Here is a 15,810-nt window from a genome sequence, read left to right as displayed (position 1 = left end):
CTTCGAGGCCGCGTGAAGCGTCGGAGGCTTTCTGGCGGGAGGTCACGGGACCGGGGGGGGCCGGCCGCGGGCGCCGGGCTCAGGCGCAGGAGGAAGCGCCGTGGGTTGACCGACCGAGACGCGGGAGCGGCAGAGGGTGGGCTCCGCCCGTCCCCCTCTGCACGGGGTGTGTGGGGTGGGGATCGAGTGTTTCTCCCCTTCGCCCACGTGTGCAGATGTACACGCGCTCCATCATCGAGCCCCTGCGGCCACCACAGCCGGCCAAGGACGGCGTCGGCGTCGGAGGCGGGGCCCCGTCCCCGGGGGGCCCCCCGGCCCACCACGGCGGGGAGCCCGGCTCGGGGACCCCCCACAAGGGGACCCCCGACAAGCCGGGGCCCGACGGCGGCGGCGCGGCTGACAAGAGCAAGAAGAAGGCCAAGATGTCGGACGACGAGATCCTGGAGAAGCTTCGTACGGCACCACCACCAGCACCACCACCAGCACCACCACCAAACAACAACACCACCACCACCACGCTGGACCACCACCACCAACACCACCACCACCACCACGCTGGACCACCACCACCACCACGCTGCACCACCACCACCATGCTGCACCACCACCACCACCACGCTGCACCATCACCACCACCACGCTGCACCACCACCACCACGTATGGCACCACCACGTATGGCACCACCACCACGCACAGCACCACCACCTCAAATGGGTACCTGGTGCAGTGTGTAGTAAACATTGCCACTAGAGAGACAAAGGCGGCCGGGCGTGGTGTTGGCCACCCACCCCCTCATGCACCGTGCCAACCTTCATAGGTGCTCGCTAACAGCACTTGCCCCAACAGTCTGTTAAGGCTATACGGGGTGTGGTGTGTGTGTGTGGTTTGCGTGTGGTGTGTATGTGGTCCGTGTGCTGTGTACTGTGATGATTCTGTGATGATTGTGTGTGCTGTTTGTGCGTGCGTGTCTGTGTGCTGTGTGTTTGTGTGCTGTTTGTGTGTGCTGTGTGGTACGTGTGATGGGCGTGTGTGTGTCTGTGTGTCTGTGTGATGATTCTGTGATGATTGTGTGTGCTGTTTGTGTGTGTGTGTGTCTGTGTGCTGTGTGTGTGTCTGTGTGCTGTTTGTGTGTGCTGTGTGGTACGTGTGATGTGCGTGTGTGTGTCTGTGTGTCTGTGTGCTGCGTGTGATGATTGTGTGTGCTGTTTGTGTGTGTGTGCTGTGTGTTGTCTGTGTGTGTGTCTGTGTGCTGTTTGTGTGTGCTGTGTGGTACGTGTGATGTGCGTGTGTGTCTGTGTGCTGCGTGCGTGTGTGCTGCGTGTGATGTTTGTGTGTGCTGTGTGTGATGTCTGTGCATGTCTGTGTGCTGTGTGTACATGTATGTATGTCTTTGTGCTGTGTGTGATGTTTGTGTGTGTGCTGTGTGCTGCGTGTGTATATCTGTGTGCTGTGTGTGATGTTTGTGTGTGCTGTGTGTCTGTGTGCTGTGCGTGATGTGTCTGTGTGCTGTGTGTGTATGTTGTGTGTGATGTTTGTGTGTGCTGTGTGTGATGTTTGTGTGTGCTGTGTGTGATGTTTGTGTGTGTGATGTTTGTGTGTGCTGTGTGTGATGTCTGTGTGCTGTGTGTGATGTTTGTGTGTGTGATGTTTGTGTGTGTGATGTTTGTGTGTGCTGTGTGTGATGTTTGTGTGTGCTGTGTGTGATGTTTGTGTGTGCTGTGTGTGCTGTGTGTGCTGTGTGTGATGTTTGTGTGTGTGATGTTTGTGTGTGTGGTGTTTGTGTGTGCTGTGTGTGATGTGTCTGTGTGTGCACAGGCAGCATCGTGAGCGTCGGGGACCCCAAGAAGAAGTACGCACGGTTCGAGAAGATCGGACAGGGGTCAGTAAACAACCCCCACTACCCCCTCGTACCCCCCTATCCCCTACCACCCCCCTAGCCCCTACTACCCCCTATCCCCTACCACCCCTCTATTCCCTCTACAATAGCCCCTACCCCCACTACCCCCTCATACCCCCCTATCCCCTACCACCCCCCTAGCCCCTACTACCCCCTAGCCCCTACTACCCCCTATCCCCTCTACCCCCTCGTACCCCCCATCCCCTACCACCCCCCATCCCCTACTACCCCCTATCCCCTCTACAATAGCCCCTACCCCCACTACCCCCTCGTACCCCCCATCCCCTACCACCCCCCATCCCCTACTACCCCCTAGCCCCTACCACCCCCCTATCCCCTCTACAATAGCCCCTACCCCCACTACCCCCCATCCCCTACCACCCCCTATCCCCTACTACCCCCTCGTACCCCCCATCCCCTACCACCCCCTATCCCCTACTACCCCCTATCCCCTACTACCCCCTATCCCCTCTACAATAGCCCCTACCCCCACTACCCCCCATCCCCGACCACCCCCTATCCCCTACCACCCCCTATCCCCTACTACCCCCTATCCCCTATCCCCTCTACAATAGCCCCTACCCCCACTACCCCCCATCCCCGATCACCCCCTATCCCCTACCACCCCCTATCCCCTACTACCCCCTATCCCCTCTACAATAGCCCCTACCCCCACTACCCCCCATCCCCTACCACCCCCTATCCCCTCTACAATAGCCCCTATCCCCTATCGCCCCCCTATCCCCTTTTCTATAACCCTTATCCCCTACCACCCCCTATCCCCTACCACCCCCCTATCCCCTTTTCCATAACCCCTATTCCTATCCCGTTTACAATAGGCCCGGTTCTGGGGCTTCCCTAGGTTGACTCGGCCTGAAATGAGTACCGGGTGCGACGTGCATACATTAATTATTATGAGGAATAGGGGAGACAAAGGTGGCCGGGTGTGGTGCTCAGCCCCCCCAACCCGCCCCCCCCCCCCCCCCCCCCGCCCTTAATAGGCACGGTGGCTATGAGATGTCAACTACCTCGCCTGGCACGCGGGAGGTCGTGGGTTGGATCCCGACCCCGACGGCGCCTGCTGTTTCTGCTGCTGTATATTTGTCATTTGCGTCTCTCTCCCCGTGGCCGCGTGGATTTTTATCCGGGTCCTCCCGCCTTTCCATCCACATTTGGAATCGACGTCACCACGCGTCTAGAGTATTTGGCCACTGCTATGAATTTGCACGTGATGGTGACGATGATATCAGCCAATTTGTTGAGCTATCATTTGTGATAGCCGGGTCAGTTCTGAAAAAGCTACAGAGCTCAGTGGACCTTATCTGGAAAGATAAAACATTGTTGAATAGTTGTATAAGTGCTCGCTAATAGCACCTGACCCAACCGTCTGTGTAAGCTGCATGGGGTATATTGTTTTTTTGTGTGCAGTGCATCAGGGACGGTCTACACAGCATGTGACGTGTCTACAGGACAGGAGGTGAGACGAGACTCCTTAACTTGCTGCTTCTGTGTGTCCGTGTATTGTGTGTCTGTGTATTGTGTGTGTGTCTGTGTATTGTGTGTGTCTGTGTATTGTGTGTGTGTCTGTGTATTGTGTGTGTGTCTGTGTATTGTGTGTGTGTCTGTGTATTGTGTGTATGTATTCTGTGTGTCCATGTATTGTGTGTCTGTGTATTGTGTGTGTGTCTGTGTATTGTGTGTGTGTATTCTGTGTGTCTGTGTATTCTGTGTGTGTGTGTCTATTGTGTGTGTCTGTGTATTGTGTGTGTGTCTGTGTATTTTGTGTGTGTGTATTCCGTGTGTCTGTGTATTTTGTGTGTGTATTCTGTGTGTCTGTGTATTCTGTGTGTGTATTCTATGTGTGTCTATATGTTCTGTGTGTGTGTATTCTATGTGTGTCTATATGTTCTGTGTGTGTATTCTGTGTGTGTGTGTGTATTCTGTGTGTGTTTGTGTATTCTGTGTGTGTATATTCTGTGTGTATGTCTGTGTAGTCTGTGTATTCTGTGTGTGTCTGTGTATTCTGTGTGTGTGTATTCTGTGTGTGTGTATTCTGTGTGTATGTCTGTGTATTCTGTGTGTGTGTATTCTGTGTGTGTATTCTGTGTGTGTGTATTCTGTGTGTGTGTATTCTGTGTGTATTCTGTGTGTATTCTGTGTGTATTCTGTGTGTGTGTGTATTCTGTGTGCATTCTGTGTGTATTGTGTGTGTATTGTGTGTGTATTCTGTGTGTGTGTGTGTGTGTGTATTCTGTGTGTGTGTGTGTGTATTGTGTGTGTGTATTGTGTGTGTATTGTGTGTGTGTGTATTCTGTGTATTCTGTGTGTGTGTGTATTCTGTGTATTCTGTGTGTGTGTGTGTATTCTGTGTGTATGTGTCCGTGTTTTCTGTGTGTGTATTTTGTGTGTATTCTGTGTGTGTGTATTGTGTGTGTGTGTATTGTGTGTGTGTGTATTGTGTGTGTGTCTGTGTGTGTATTCTGTGTATTCTGTGTGTGTGTGTATTCTGTGTATTCTGTGTGTGTGTCCGTGTATTCTGTGTGTGTATTCTGTGTGTATTCTGTGTGTGTATTCTGTGTGTATTCTGTGTGTATTCTGTGTGTATTCTGTATGTATTCTGTGTGTATGTATTCTGTGTGTATTGTGTGTGTATTGTGTGTGTATTCTGTGTGTGTGTATTCTGTGTATTCTGTGTGTGTGTGTGTATTCTGTGTGTGTGTATTCTGTGTATTCTGTGTGTGTGTGTGTATTCTGTGTATTCTGTGTGTCCGTGTATTCTGTGTATTCTGTGTGTGTGTATTCTGTGTGTGTGTATTCTGTGTGTGTGTGTGTATTCTGTGTATTCTGTGTGTGTTTGTATTCTGTGTGTGTTTGTATTCTGTGTGTGTGTATTCTGTGTGTATGTATTCTGTGTGTGTGTGTGTGTGTCCGTGTATTCTGTGTGTCTGTGTATTCTGTGTGTATGTGTATTCTGTGTGTATGTGTGTCCGTGTATTCTGTGTATTCTGTGTGTCCGTGTATTCTGTGTATTCTGTGTGTATGTGTGTCCGTGTATTCTGTGTGTCTGTGTGTGTGTGTATTCTGTGTGTGTGTGTATTCTGTGTGTGTGTGTATTCTGTGTATTCTGTGTGTCCGTGTATTCTGTGTATTCTGTGTGTGTGTATTCTGTGTATTCTGTGTGTGTGTATTCTGTGTGTGTGTGTGTGTATTCTGTGTGTGTTTGTATTCTGTGTGTGTTTGTATTCTGGGTGTGTTTGTATTCTGTGTGTGTGTGTCCGTGTATTCTGTGTGTGTGTATTCTGTGTGTGTGTGTGTGTATTCTGTGTGTGTGTGTGTATTCTGTGTATTCTGTGTGTCCGTGTATTCTGTGTATTCTGTGTGTCCGTGTATTCTGTGTATTCTGTGTGTCCGTGTATTTCTGTGTATTCTGTGTGTGTGTATTCTGTGTATTCTGTGTGTGTGTATTCTGTGTATTCTGTGTGTGTGTATTCTGTGTATTCTGTGTGTGTGTATTCTGTGTATTCTGTGTGTGTATTCTGTGTATTCTGTGTGTGTTTGTATTCTGCGTGTGTTTGTATTCTGTGTGTGTGTGTGTATTCTGTGTGTGTGTGTGTATTCTGTGTGTGTGTGTATTCTGTGTGTGTGTGTATTCTGTGTGTGTGTGTGTATTCTGTGTGTGTGTGTGTGTGTATTCTGTGTGTGTGTATTCTGTGTGTATTGTGTGTGTGTGTATTCTGTGTGTATTGTGTGTGTGTTCTGTGTGTGTGTGTATTCTGTGTGTATTGTGTGTGTGTTCTGTGTGTCCGTGTATTCTGTGCGTTAACGCAGTATCGCCGTGTCTTTGTTAAGCTGTCGTGGACAAAATCGCTTCGATATATTTGCCGTCGCACCGGTCATCGTCACTCGGGAGAGACGGACATCGCCTGCTGTATATTGGTGTGTGTCTGTGAGATGTTGACCACCTCGCCTGCTATACAGGAAGTCGTGGGTTCGATCCCGACGCTAACGCCTGCTGTATATTTGGCGTTTGTGTGGATTTGTCTCCGGGTTCTCCGGTTCCCCCCCTACCGTGTCTCCCCGTGTCTCTCCGCGCGTCCCCGTGTCTCCCCGTGTCTCCCCGTGTCTCCCCGTGTCTCCCCGTGTCTCCCCGTGTCTCTCCGTGTCTCCCCGTGTCTCCCCGTGCGTCCCCGTGTCTCCCCGTGTCTCCCCGTGTCTCCCCGTGTCTCTCCGTGTCTCCCCGTGCGTCCCCGTGTCTCTGCGTGCGTCCCCGTGTCTCTGCGTGCGTCCCCGTGTCTCCCGGTGCTTCCGTGCCACGTGTTTAAGAGTTATTTGGCCACTCCTATGAATTCCCACGTGGCGACGACGACGATAATTATCCACTTCCTTGAGCTGTCACTTGCGGTGGCCTCGGTCGCTACTGACACGAACGCTCCGTCGCGGTGGCTCCGTGCGGCCTTGATATCCGGTAAAATAAAAACGACGGTAGATCACCGTGCGATAATCACGAATCATCATCGTTATTTAAAATTGCTTACTTTTGCACGTCCTTGTACGACATTGTTTGTAGGTGTCGTGTGCGTGTTGTTAGTGTTTTTAAATGTGCTTACCGCATCATATAGCTACAAATAAACACAGAAGTAGACAAACAGAAATATCCCTACTTTATTGTACCGTGCCGACCACTCCGATCTCGAAGGCTGTGACAATAACGCACGTGGATACATCGCCGCATGGTACATTAAGGTGTGTGTAGTGTGTCACGTAGTGTATGTGATATTTAACACTGAAATCAAGCGTAGCTGCTTCCTTTTAGTCACGCCCACACGGTGATGCCGATCGCCGGATCCTGGGTTCACAGCCTTTGGAGAGTTCATATTCTTAGCTCTTTCGGTAAAGTCACGTTGAAGGGAAACAATAAAATATATATATAAAACAATAAAAATTCTCACGACGTTTCGACCATAACACAAACGGTCGTCATCATCAGGTGAATTACTGCAGTCACGAAAGCTTTCAATCAAAATTTAGCCTTTGGAGAGCTTTTACCGGAATCGCCGGATCGGCCCTGGACCGCAGCTGGACAACGTTGGAAGCTGCCCGGGATATAATCGCGCGGTGCCGGATAATCGATGATCCACTGTGGTTTTCTCGCAGGTTTTCTGTCTCCCGGCCACCAAACCTGGGCGCGTCCCCTGGCGGTTCTTCACGGGAGGGTTTGTGGGCGAATCGCCGCTGGCTCACGAAAGTGGTGGGAGAGACCTTTCATCTTCTTTACCTTTGTCCTCTTCGCCAGGTGGCGATCAAGCAGATGAACCTGCAGCAGCAGCCCAAGAAGGAGCTGATCATCAACGAGATCCTGGTGATGCGCGCCAACAAGAACCCCAACGTCGTCAACTACCTGGACAGGTGAGCGTAAAAGGAAAAAATAACTTCATAGCTCATTGGATTCTGGGTCTCCGCCATGGCTGGCCGATCGCGTGCGGCACTTGCGTTGATGCGGGTGCCGTTGTGCAGTGGTTGTTGTGGGTGCGGTGGTTGTGGCGTTGTGAGTGACTGGCACCGTGGGTACCGTGGCGGGTGAGGAGCTGTGGGTGGTGATGGAGTATCTGGCGGGTGAGGAGCTGTGGGTGTGGTGGCGTTGTGAGCGACTGGCACCGTGGGTAACCCCCCCAGCTACCTGGTGGGTGAGGAGCTGTGGGTGGTGATGGAGTATCTGGCGGGTGAGGAGCTGTGGGTGGTGATGGAGTATCTGGCGGGTGAGGAGCTGTGGGTGTGGTGGTGGTGGGGTTGTGAGTGACTGGCACCGTGGGTAACCCCCCCAGCTACCTGGTGGGTGAGGAGCTGTGGGTGGTGATGGAGTATCTGGCGGGTGGCTCGCTCACCGATGTCGTCACGGAGACGTGCATGGACGAGGGGCAGATCGCAGCCGTCTGTCGTGAGGTAACGCTCACCCCCCCCCACCCACCCCTCACCCCCCCCACCCACACCCCCCACTCGCCCCCCCCCCCCCCCATTCACACCCCCCCACTCACCCCCCCCACTCACACTCCCCCACTCACCCCCGCACACCCCACTCACCCCCCCACTCACACCCCCCCACTCACACCCCCCCCACTCGCCCCCCCCCACTCACACCCCCCCACTCACTGCCCCTACCCACACCCCCCCACTCACACCCCCCCACTCACACCCCCCCACTCACACCCCCCCACTCACACCCACACCCCCCCCACTCACACCCCCCCACTCACCACCCCAACCCACACCCCCCCCACTCACACCCCCCCACTCACACCCCCCCCACTCACACCCCCCCACTCACACCCCCCCACTCACCGCCCCCACCCACACCCCCCCACTCGCCCCACCCAATCACCCCCCGCCCCCACTCATCCCCTCCCCCCGCTCGCCCCACCCAACCAACTCGCCTGCACCAAAACCACTCTGACCTGCTGCTGCTGCTGCTGCTCACAACACCACTCGCCCCGGCAGTCCGCTAAAGGCCACGTGGGTGGTGGTGGTTGTGTGGGCACCTCCGTCTGTGTGCCGACGTGCTGCAGTGCTTACAGGCGCTGGAGTTCCTGCACGCCAACCACGTCATCCACAGGGACATCAAGAGCGACAACGTGCTGCTGGGCATGGACGGCTCCGTCAAGCTCAGTGAGACCCGGGGGTGGGAGGGACACGTGCGGGGGACAACGCGGAGACGCACGGAGAGACGCGGAGACGCACGGGGAGACACGGAGACACACGGAGAGACGCGGGGACACGTGTGGACACACGGGGAGACACGGGGACACACAGGGACGCATGGGGACACGCGGGGAGACATGGGGACGGACGGGGACACGTGGAAATATGGGGAGATACGGGGACGCACGGAGAGACACGGGGACGCACGGGGACGCATGGGGAGACATGGGGACGGACGGGGACACATGGGGACACATGGGGAGACACGGGGAGACACGGGGACACGGGGAGACACGGGGAGACACGGGGAGACACGGGGAGAAACGGGGACACACGGGGAGACATGGGGACACACGGGGACACACGGGGACACACGGGGAGACACGGGGAGACACGGGGGCGCGGGGTTGAGGGACACGGAGGGCCCATGGCCAGGAGAGGTTGGTGGGACACGGAAGCCTCACCACCAACCACGCTCTGCCTCCCCTGGCTGCCAGCAGTGAACTCAACCCTCCCTGTCTCTCCCTCCCCACCCCTCGTGTCTCCTTCCCTGTCTCAACCACGTGTCTCCACCCCCCTCGTGTCTCCTTCCCTGTCTCAACCACGTGTCTCCACCCCGTGTCTCCTTCCCTGTCTCAACCACGTGTCTCCACCCCGTGTCTCCTTCCCTGTCTCAACCACGTGTCTCCACCCCCCTCGTGTTCTCCTTCCCTGTCTCAACCACGTGTCTCCACCCCGTGTCTCCTTCCCTGTCTCAACCACGTGTCTCCACCCCCCTCGTGTCCTCCTTCCCTGTCTCAACCACGTGTCTCCACCCCGTGTCTCCTTCCCTGTCTCAACCACGTGTCTCCACCCCCCTCGTGTCTCCTTCCCTGTCTCAACCCCGTGTCTCCACCCCCCCCTCCCTCCCCCCACCCCGTGTGTGGCCCCCCCAAAACTCCCCCACCCCCCACCACAGCGGACTTTGGCTTCTGCGCCCAGATCTCTCCGGAGCAGAGCAAGCGCAGCACCATGGTTGGCACCCCCTACTGGATGGCGCCCGAGGTGGTGACACGCAAGGCCTACGGGCCCAAGGTGGACGTCTGGAGCCTGGGCATCATGGCCATCGAGATGGTGGAGGGGGAGCCGCCCTACCTCAACGAGAACCCGCTCAGGGTGAGTGGGTGGGGTGGGTGGGCGGGTGGGTGAGCGGGCGCGTGGGTGAGCGGGCGCGTGGGTGAGCGGGCGCGTGGGTGAGCGGGCGTGTGGGTGAGCGAGATGGTGGAGGGGGAGCCGCCCTACCTCAACGAGAACCCGCTCAGGGTGAGTGGGTGGGGTGGGTGGGCGGGTGGGTGAGCGGGCGCGTGGGTGAGCGGGCGCGTGGGTGAGCGGGCGTGTGGGTGAGCGGGCGCGTGGGTGAGCGGGCGTGTGGGTGAGCGAGATGGTGGAGGGGGAGCCGCCCTACCTCAACGAGAACCCGCTCAGGGTGAGTGGGTGGGGTGGGTGGGCGGGTGGGTGAGCGGGCGCGTGGGTGAGCGGGCGCGTGGGTGAGCGGGCGCGTGGGTGAGCGAGATGGTGGAGGGGGAGCCGCCCTACCTCAACGAGAACCCGCTCTGGGTGGGTGGGTGAGCGGGCGTGTGGGTGGGTGGCTGAGTGGGTGGGTGGCTGAGTGGGTGGGAGGCTGGGTTGGTGGGTGGGTGGGAGGCTTGGTTGGTGGGTGGGTGAGTGGGTGAGTAGGTGGGTGAGTGGGTGGGTGAGTGGGTGGGCGAGCGGTTGAACGTGTACCCAGCGGGGTGTGTGTGTGTGTGTGTAAACATAATCAGCACAGGTGGTGGCAGGAGAGACAAAGGCGGCCGGGCACGTAACGCCGTTCCACCCACACCCCCCACGTGCGCCGTGGCGGCCTTCACAGGCGCCGGCACCTCCCACCGACCGTGCGTTTGAAGGCTGCGCGTGGCGGTGACCTTTGTGCCGTGTCCGTGCCGTGTAGGCCCTGTATCTCATCGCCACCAACGGCACCCCCGAGCTCCAGAATCCCGAGAAGCTCAGTCCCGTGTTCCGCGATTTCCTCAACCGCTGCTTGGAGATGGACGTCGACCAGCGCGGCTCTGCGCGCGACCTCCTGCAGGTGACGCCGGGATCTCCCCTAGGTCCACTCGGCCTCAAATGAGTTGCCCGGGTGGCGTTTGTGTGCAAGGCCGTGGGTTTTTAACCACAACAGCCCTTCGTGTGGAACAGTTGCGGGCCTTCATAGTTGCTGCTAACCGCTAACAGCACTTGCCCCCCAACAGCCTTGTTAGAGGCTATATTGTGGGGGTCTTTGGGGGGCGGGGAGCGGTGGCGCAGTGGTTAGCGCTGTGCTACGAACCCGGGCATAGACCCGAGTTCGATTCCCGCTCACGGCCACCACCAACACCAGCGGTGGCGACTTTCTGAACCGGGCCCGGGCCTCCCCTAGGTGTCCTCAGCCTCAAATGAGTACCTGGTGTAGCGGTGTGCAGTAAACGTCGCCACTGGGGAGACAAAGGCGGCCGGGTGTGGTGCTGACCACCCACCCCCTCGTGTGCCGTGCCGGCCTTCATAGGTGCTGCTCGCTAACAGCACTTGCCCCTACAGTCTGTTAAGGCTATACGGGGGATCTTTGTCTGTTTGTGTATGTGTATTAATGTCTGTATATTATTAAGGTGCATATGTGTATTAATGTGTCTGTATGCGTATGTATGTGTGTGTGTATTAATGGACAACAGGACAGGTTCTGTAACAACTACAGGGGCATCTCACTCCTCAGTAGGCTGGGAAAGGCTGAGGAGAAGCTTGGAGAGCCTCAATGTGTGGTTTTAGACCAGGGCGGTCCTGTACAGATGCTATATTCTCTGTCTGTCTGCTACATCAAAGGTGTAGGGAATTCCAACAAGACCTACATCTCTGCTTTATTGACCTGGTCATGGCCTATGATACCATCAACAGGCCAAGGCTGTGGGCAGTTCTTCGTGCTTTCAGTCCCCGACTCTGCCCACAATTATTAAGGGCCTTCATGATGGTGGGCAGGGTCGGGTTAATATCCGTGGCCAGGAGTCTGAGCCATTCCCTGTTAACCTTGGGGTGCGACGGCGATGTCCTCTGGCTCCCACATTATTTAACATATTTGTCCACGTAGTTCGAGAAGCTTTCCATGGCTGTACTGGAGGAATTTACATCTGGTACAGATACAATGGGAGGTTGATCAATGCCCAGGTGCGGTCGAGGGATGGCTCCCTATTGGTCGACCACGTTACGTATGCCGATGATCTGGTAATTGCTGCTCACTCAGAGGAGGAGTTGGAGACGCTGCTGCTGAGACTGGAACGTGCTACTAAGAGATGGGGCCTTACCATCAGCCCCACCAAAACTAAGCACCTGCCTGGGTATTTTATGCCATCAAACACTCCACCCACAGCTATCCATTGGTGATGGAGCAGTTGTGGAGAGAATAGAGAGTTTCCGATACCTGGGCAGTGTGCTTATGATCAGCTCCGGTTTGACAGCAGAGGTCTCACTCCGAATAAGTCGAGCGGCAGTATCTTTTTATCGGCTGCGTAACGCTGTGTAGAAGCTACCTGGTCCGTCGCTCCACACAAAGCGTCGGGTCTTCTCGGCCACGGTCTATCCCTCCCTTCTCTATGCTTGTGAAACGTGGACCCCTCTGGTGGAATATCTGCGCCGGTTAGAAACATTTAGGCTGGCACCCTGGGTTTAACCAGGCTGGATTGTGCGAGGATCTCACAAATCCTTGAAAGATTTGGACACATTCCCATCAATGAGCTCCTCGGGCAGGCAAGGCTGCATTGGCTGGGTCATGTAGCCCGCATGCCCAGCCACCGCATGCCAAAGGAGCTTCTGTTTGACCTAATAGAGGGTGCTAAATCGGCGCGGCACGGGCTAGAGAAGAGATGGAGTGATGTGGTACAGGAGGACGTGGAGCTGAGTGGACTTGCCGATGACCGGTACCAGCGGTGTCAAGATCGTCCTCTGTGGAGGAGGTTCGTGAAGGACGCTACTGGGCAGTTGGAGGCAGTCGCCCTCCAACAACAACGGAGGGCGGAGGAGCGACGCTCACAACAACGAGCGGAGCGCCGGGCGGCTAAAATGCAGCAAGTTGGCACAGTAGGGGTAGATCTTGTGCATCTACCGGTCATCTCAGTCAGCCAACCCATGGTCCCTTGGTCTGTCCCGTGACCTCTTGTCAGTGAGCCTTCCACACTTCACATGGCCTCAAAGTGCACCTAGCCTGGCACATGCGCCGTGGTGCCATCACCGTCAATTAGTGGCGAATGGCGGGTGTTGCTATTGGTGTATTAATGTGTGCGTGTGTGCGTGTGTCTGTGTGCGTGTGTCTGTGTGCAGCATCCATTTTTGAAGCTGGCCAAGCCCCTGGCCAGCCTTACTCCCCTCATCCTGGCAGCCAAGGACGCCATCAAGAACAATCGCTAGCACAGGCGGTGGCACATGCGCACACACACGCACACACACGCACACACTCACACACTGTCACTCATACTCACACACTGTTACTCACTCGCACGCATACTCACTGGCACGCACACACAGGCACACTCACACACATACTCGCGCACACACACACTTATATTTACGTACACTTATACCCACGCACACACCCATACCCACGCACACACCCATATCCACAGTCACTCATACCCATACCCACATGTAAACACACTCCTGGCTGCCCGCATGCTCTGACGCACACACTCCCTGCACAACACTCGGAAGCACAAGCAGCCATTGTGGGTGTGCACGCACCCACACACAGCACAAAGGTGCACAGTGGGGGTACGTGTTTGCGCATGTGTGTGTGCGGGCGCGCGTGTGTGAGGCTGTGCGTGCAGTTAGCGTGCGTACACATTAGCCTGTCGGTTTGTCAGTGTGTGTACAAGGGCCTGTGTGCGTCTTGTGTGTTGCGCAGCCGTGTATGTGAGCACGTGTGTGCAGCTGTGTGCGCGCGTGTGAGCAACGTGTGTACGCACACACGCGTGTGAGCAACGTGTGTACGCACGCACGCGCGTGTGCTTGCGTGTGTGCGTGTGGAGCTGTAGGAGTGGCTGCAAGTCGCGAACGCTGTACTCATTACCCTGAGCCGCCCCCCTTTTTCGCAGCACCCACCCAACCTCTGGTCGTCTCGGGGCGCCGAGAGAGTTAACGGAGCCTCCGGTTCCTGCGTTGTTGTACATTGCCTGTCCCCCGGGGGGGTTGGGAGGATTCATGGACAGCTGTCGCCGTGTGAGGAGTCGTCGCTGGGCGGGGCGGAGGGGGCGCTACTTCGTCGGATCAAGCGGCATCCTCTGCTTGGACGGTGGAGACATTCGCTCGCTCGCCCGTCCGCCCAATCATCCTCTCCTCTCTCGCTCACCCTCTCGCTCGCCCGCTCACTCACCCATTTGCTCGCTCGCTCGCCCTCTCGCTGGCTCGCCCGCCAACCTGCTGGCACGCTCACCCTTCAGGCGGGGGGGGGGGGGGGGTCATGCATCATCATGTGGGGGGGGGGTCCACACCTCGGTAAAAAAAAGAGGTATAATGTCGGGTTTTTTTTTAAACGGTTTGCGGGATGTTGGTTTATTTTTCTTGTCGTTTCCTTTGAACTTGTCGCCCGTGCCTGGCAAATCTGCAACGGTGTGGGGGGGACGGGCCTCTTGTTGAGCTGTAGGGGGGGGGGACGGGCCTCTTGTTGAGCCGTGTGGGGGACGGGCCTCTTCTTGAGCTGTGGGGGTGACGGGCCTCTTCTTGAGCTGTAGGGGTGACGGGCCTCTTCTTGAGCTGTGGGGGGGACGGGCCTCTTGCTGAGCTGTAGGGGGGACGGGCCTCTTGTTGAGCTGTGTGGGGGGGGGGACGGGCCTCTTGTTGAGCTGTAGGGGTGACGGGCCTCTTCTTGAGCTGTGCGCGTATGCAGGCATATAATAATATAATTATGTTACGGAATTAAATCGCCCGCGGTAGTACACTACAAACCCCTGTCCCGACACCTGGGTCCCAGATTCGAACCCATCGGCCTCTCTCCCCGCGGGTGAGAGACGGCGGGGGAGGACCCCATCCTGGGGGTGGTTCAGCTTCAGAATCTTTATTTATCCTGGAGGAGTCTGCCCATGAGGTATGAAGCTTTTTTTCACAGGTGTCCAGTAGGCGTCAGATGTTCACTTTGCTCTCGGCACTGCCATCTCCTCGGTCTTTGCACAATGCAAAGCGTTTGTCATCAAACATCATCACAATCCTCCATTTCCCCCTCTCCCAAGTGCATCATCATTGCTACTGAGAACCCACCATGCTGGGCCCCTTTGAGCAGTGATTTTAGCTTGAGGTGTAGGTGTGTGTTTGTGTGTGTGCGTGCATGGGTGCCATTGCTGCTGCTGCTGCAGTTGGCACCGTAGCAGGGGGGGGGAGGGTGGTACAGCTGATGTACATTTCAGTCGGGCAACCCATGGCCACCACCTGCCAGGCAGCCACAGCCTCACAAAGTGCACCTGGCCTGGCGCGGTCACACAGTGGCATTGCGAGGCCAGGCACACATGGCCTGGCCTGGCACATGGTCTGGCCTGGCCTGGCCTGGCACATGGCCTGGCCTGGCACATGGCCTGGCCTGGCACATGGCCTGGCCTGGCACATGGCCTGGCTATTGCTGCTGCTGCTGCATCCCCCAGTGGTGGGAGTGTGAAAGTCTCTCCCCAGGGCTTGAGTAGTTGGGTAGAGTGGTGGTGGTGGGATGAGTTCTCTCAAGTGCATTTCGTAGAGGTCTCTCTTCGTTTGGGGTTTATAGTTTTTCCTCTCTTAAAGATCTGTTATAAATGTGGTTTGCGTGCTTTTAATTTGCGGGGGGGGCGGGGGGGGACAAGTGGAGTTTGTTTATTTGTTGTTGGTTTTTAACAAGACGTCGCCTAGGTTTGATTAAAAATTTTATTAACGCAAAACCATTGGGGGGGGGGGGTGGGTGCCCCCCCCCACCTCTTTGTAAGTTGTTTTTCTGTTGAAGTGTGGTGCAGGTGTGTGTATGGTGGTTGTCTGTGTACAGTTGTTTGGTTGTGTGCTGGAGTGGTTAGCATGCTGTTACGAATCTAAAGCAGACGATTATCTGAATTGGGCCTCCCCTAGGTCGACTCATCCTCAAATGAGCACCTGCAGTGGTGTGGAGCAGTAATCATCACCCTCTTGTACCACAGTGCTGGTCTTCATAGGGGCTGCTGCTACCAGCTAA

At 56.1% G+C, this 15,810-nt stretch overlaps 1 protein-coding gene across 1 annotated transcript in view; it reads left to right on the top strand.

Moving 5' to 3' along the window:
* Window positions 1-15,526, top strand: part of LOC142923295 (serine/threonine-protein kinase PAK 2-like) — a 44,302-nt gene extending 28,776 nt beyond the window's left edge. Inside the window, exons 7-15 of the mRNA XM_076064340.1 lie at window positions 216-453; window positions 1,817-1,880; window positions 3,327-3,375; window positions 7,192-7,304; window positions 7,721-7,838; window positions 8,459-8,558; window positions 9,550-9,746; window positions 10,561-10,698; window positions 12,954-15,526. Coding sequence (XP_075920455.1) covers window positions 216-453; window positions 1,817-1,880; window positions 3,327-3,375; window positions 7,192-7,304; window positions 7,721-7,838; window positions 8,459-8,558; window positions 9,550-9,746; window positions 10,561-10,698; window positions 12,954-13,040 — 1,104 coding nt within the window. The 3' untranslated portion in view covers window positions 13,041-15,526. The remainder of the gene's footprint in view (window positions 1-215; window positions 454-1,816; window positions 1,881-3,326; window positions 3,376-7,191; window positions 7,305-7,720; window positions 7,839-8,458; window positions 8,559-9,549; window positions 9,747-10,560; window positions 10,699-12,953) is intronic.
* Window positions 15,527-15,810: the final 284 nt, after the last annotated feature.

Source organism: Petromyzon marinus, unplaced genomic scaffold (assembly GCF_048934315.1).
Source record: "Petromyzon marinus isolate PM22_M1 ecotype Great Lakes invasive population unplaced genomic scaffold, UKy_Petmar_22M1.pri1.0 PM_Scaffold_4, whole genome shotgun sequence".
Classification (NCBI taxonomy): Eukaryota; Metazoa; Chordata; class Hyperoartia; order Petromyzontiformes; family Petromyzontidae; genus Petromyzon; species Petromyzon marinus.
This window is presented reverse-complemented; position numbering and strand designations above follow the sequence as displayed.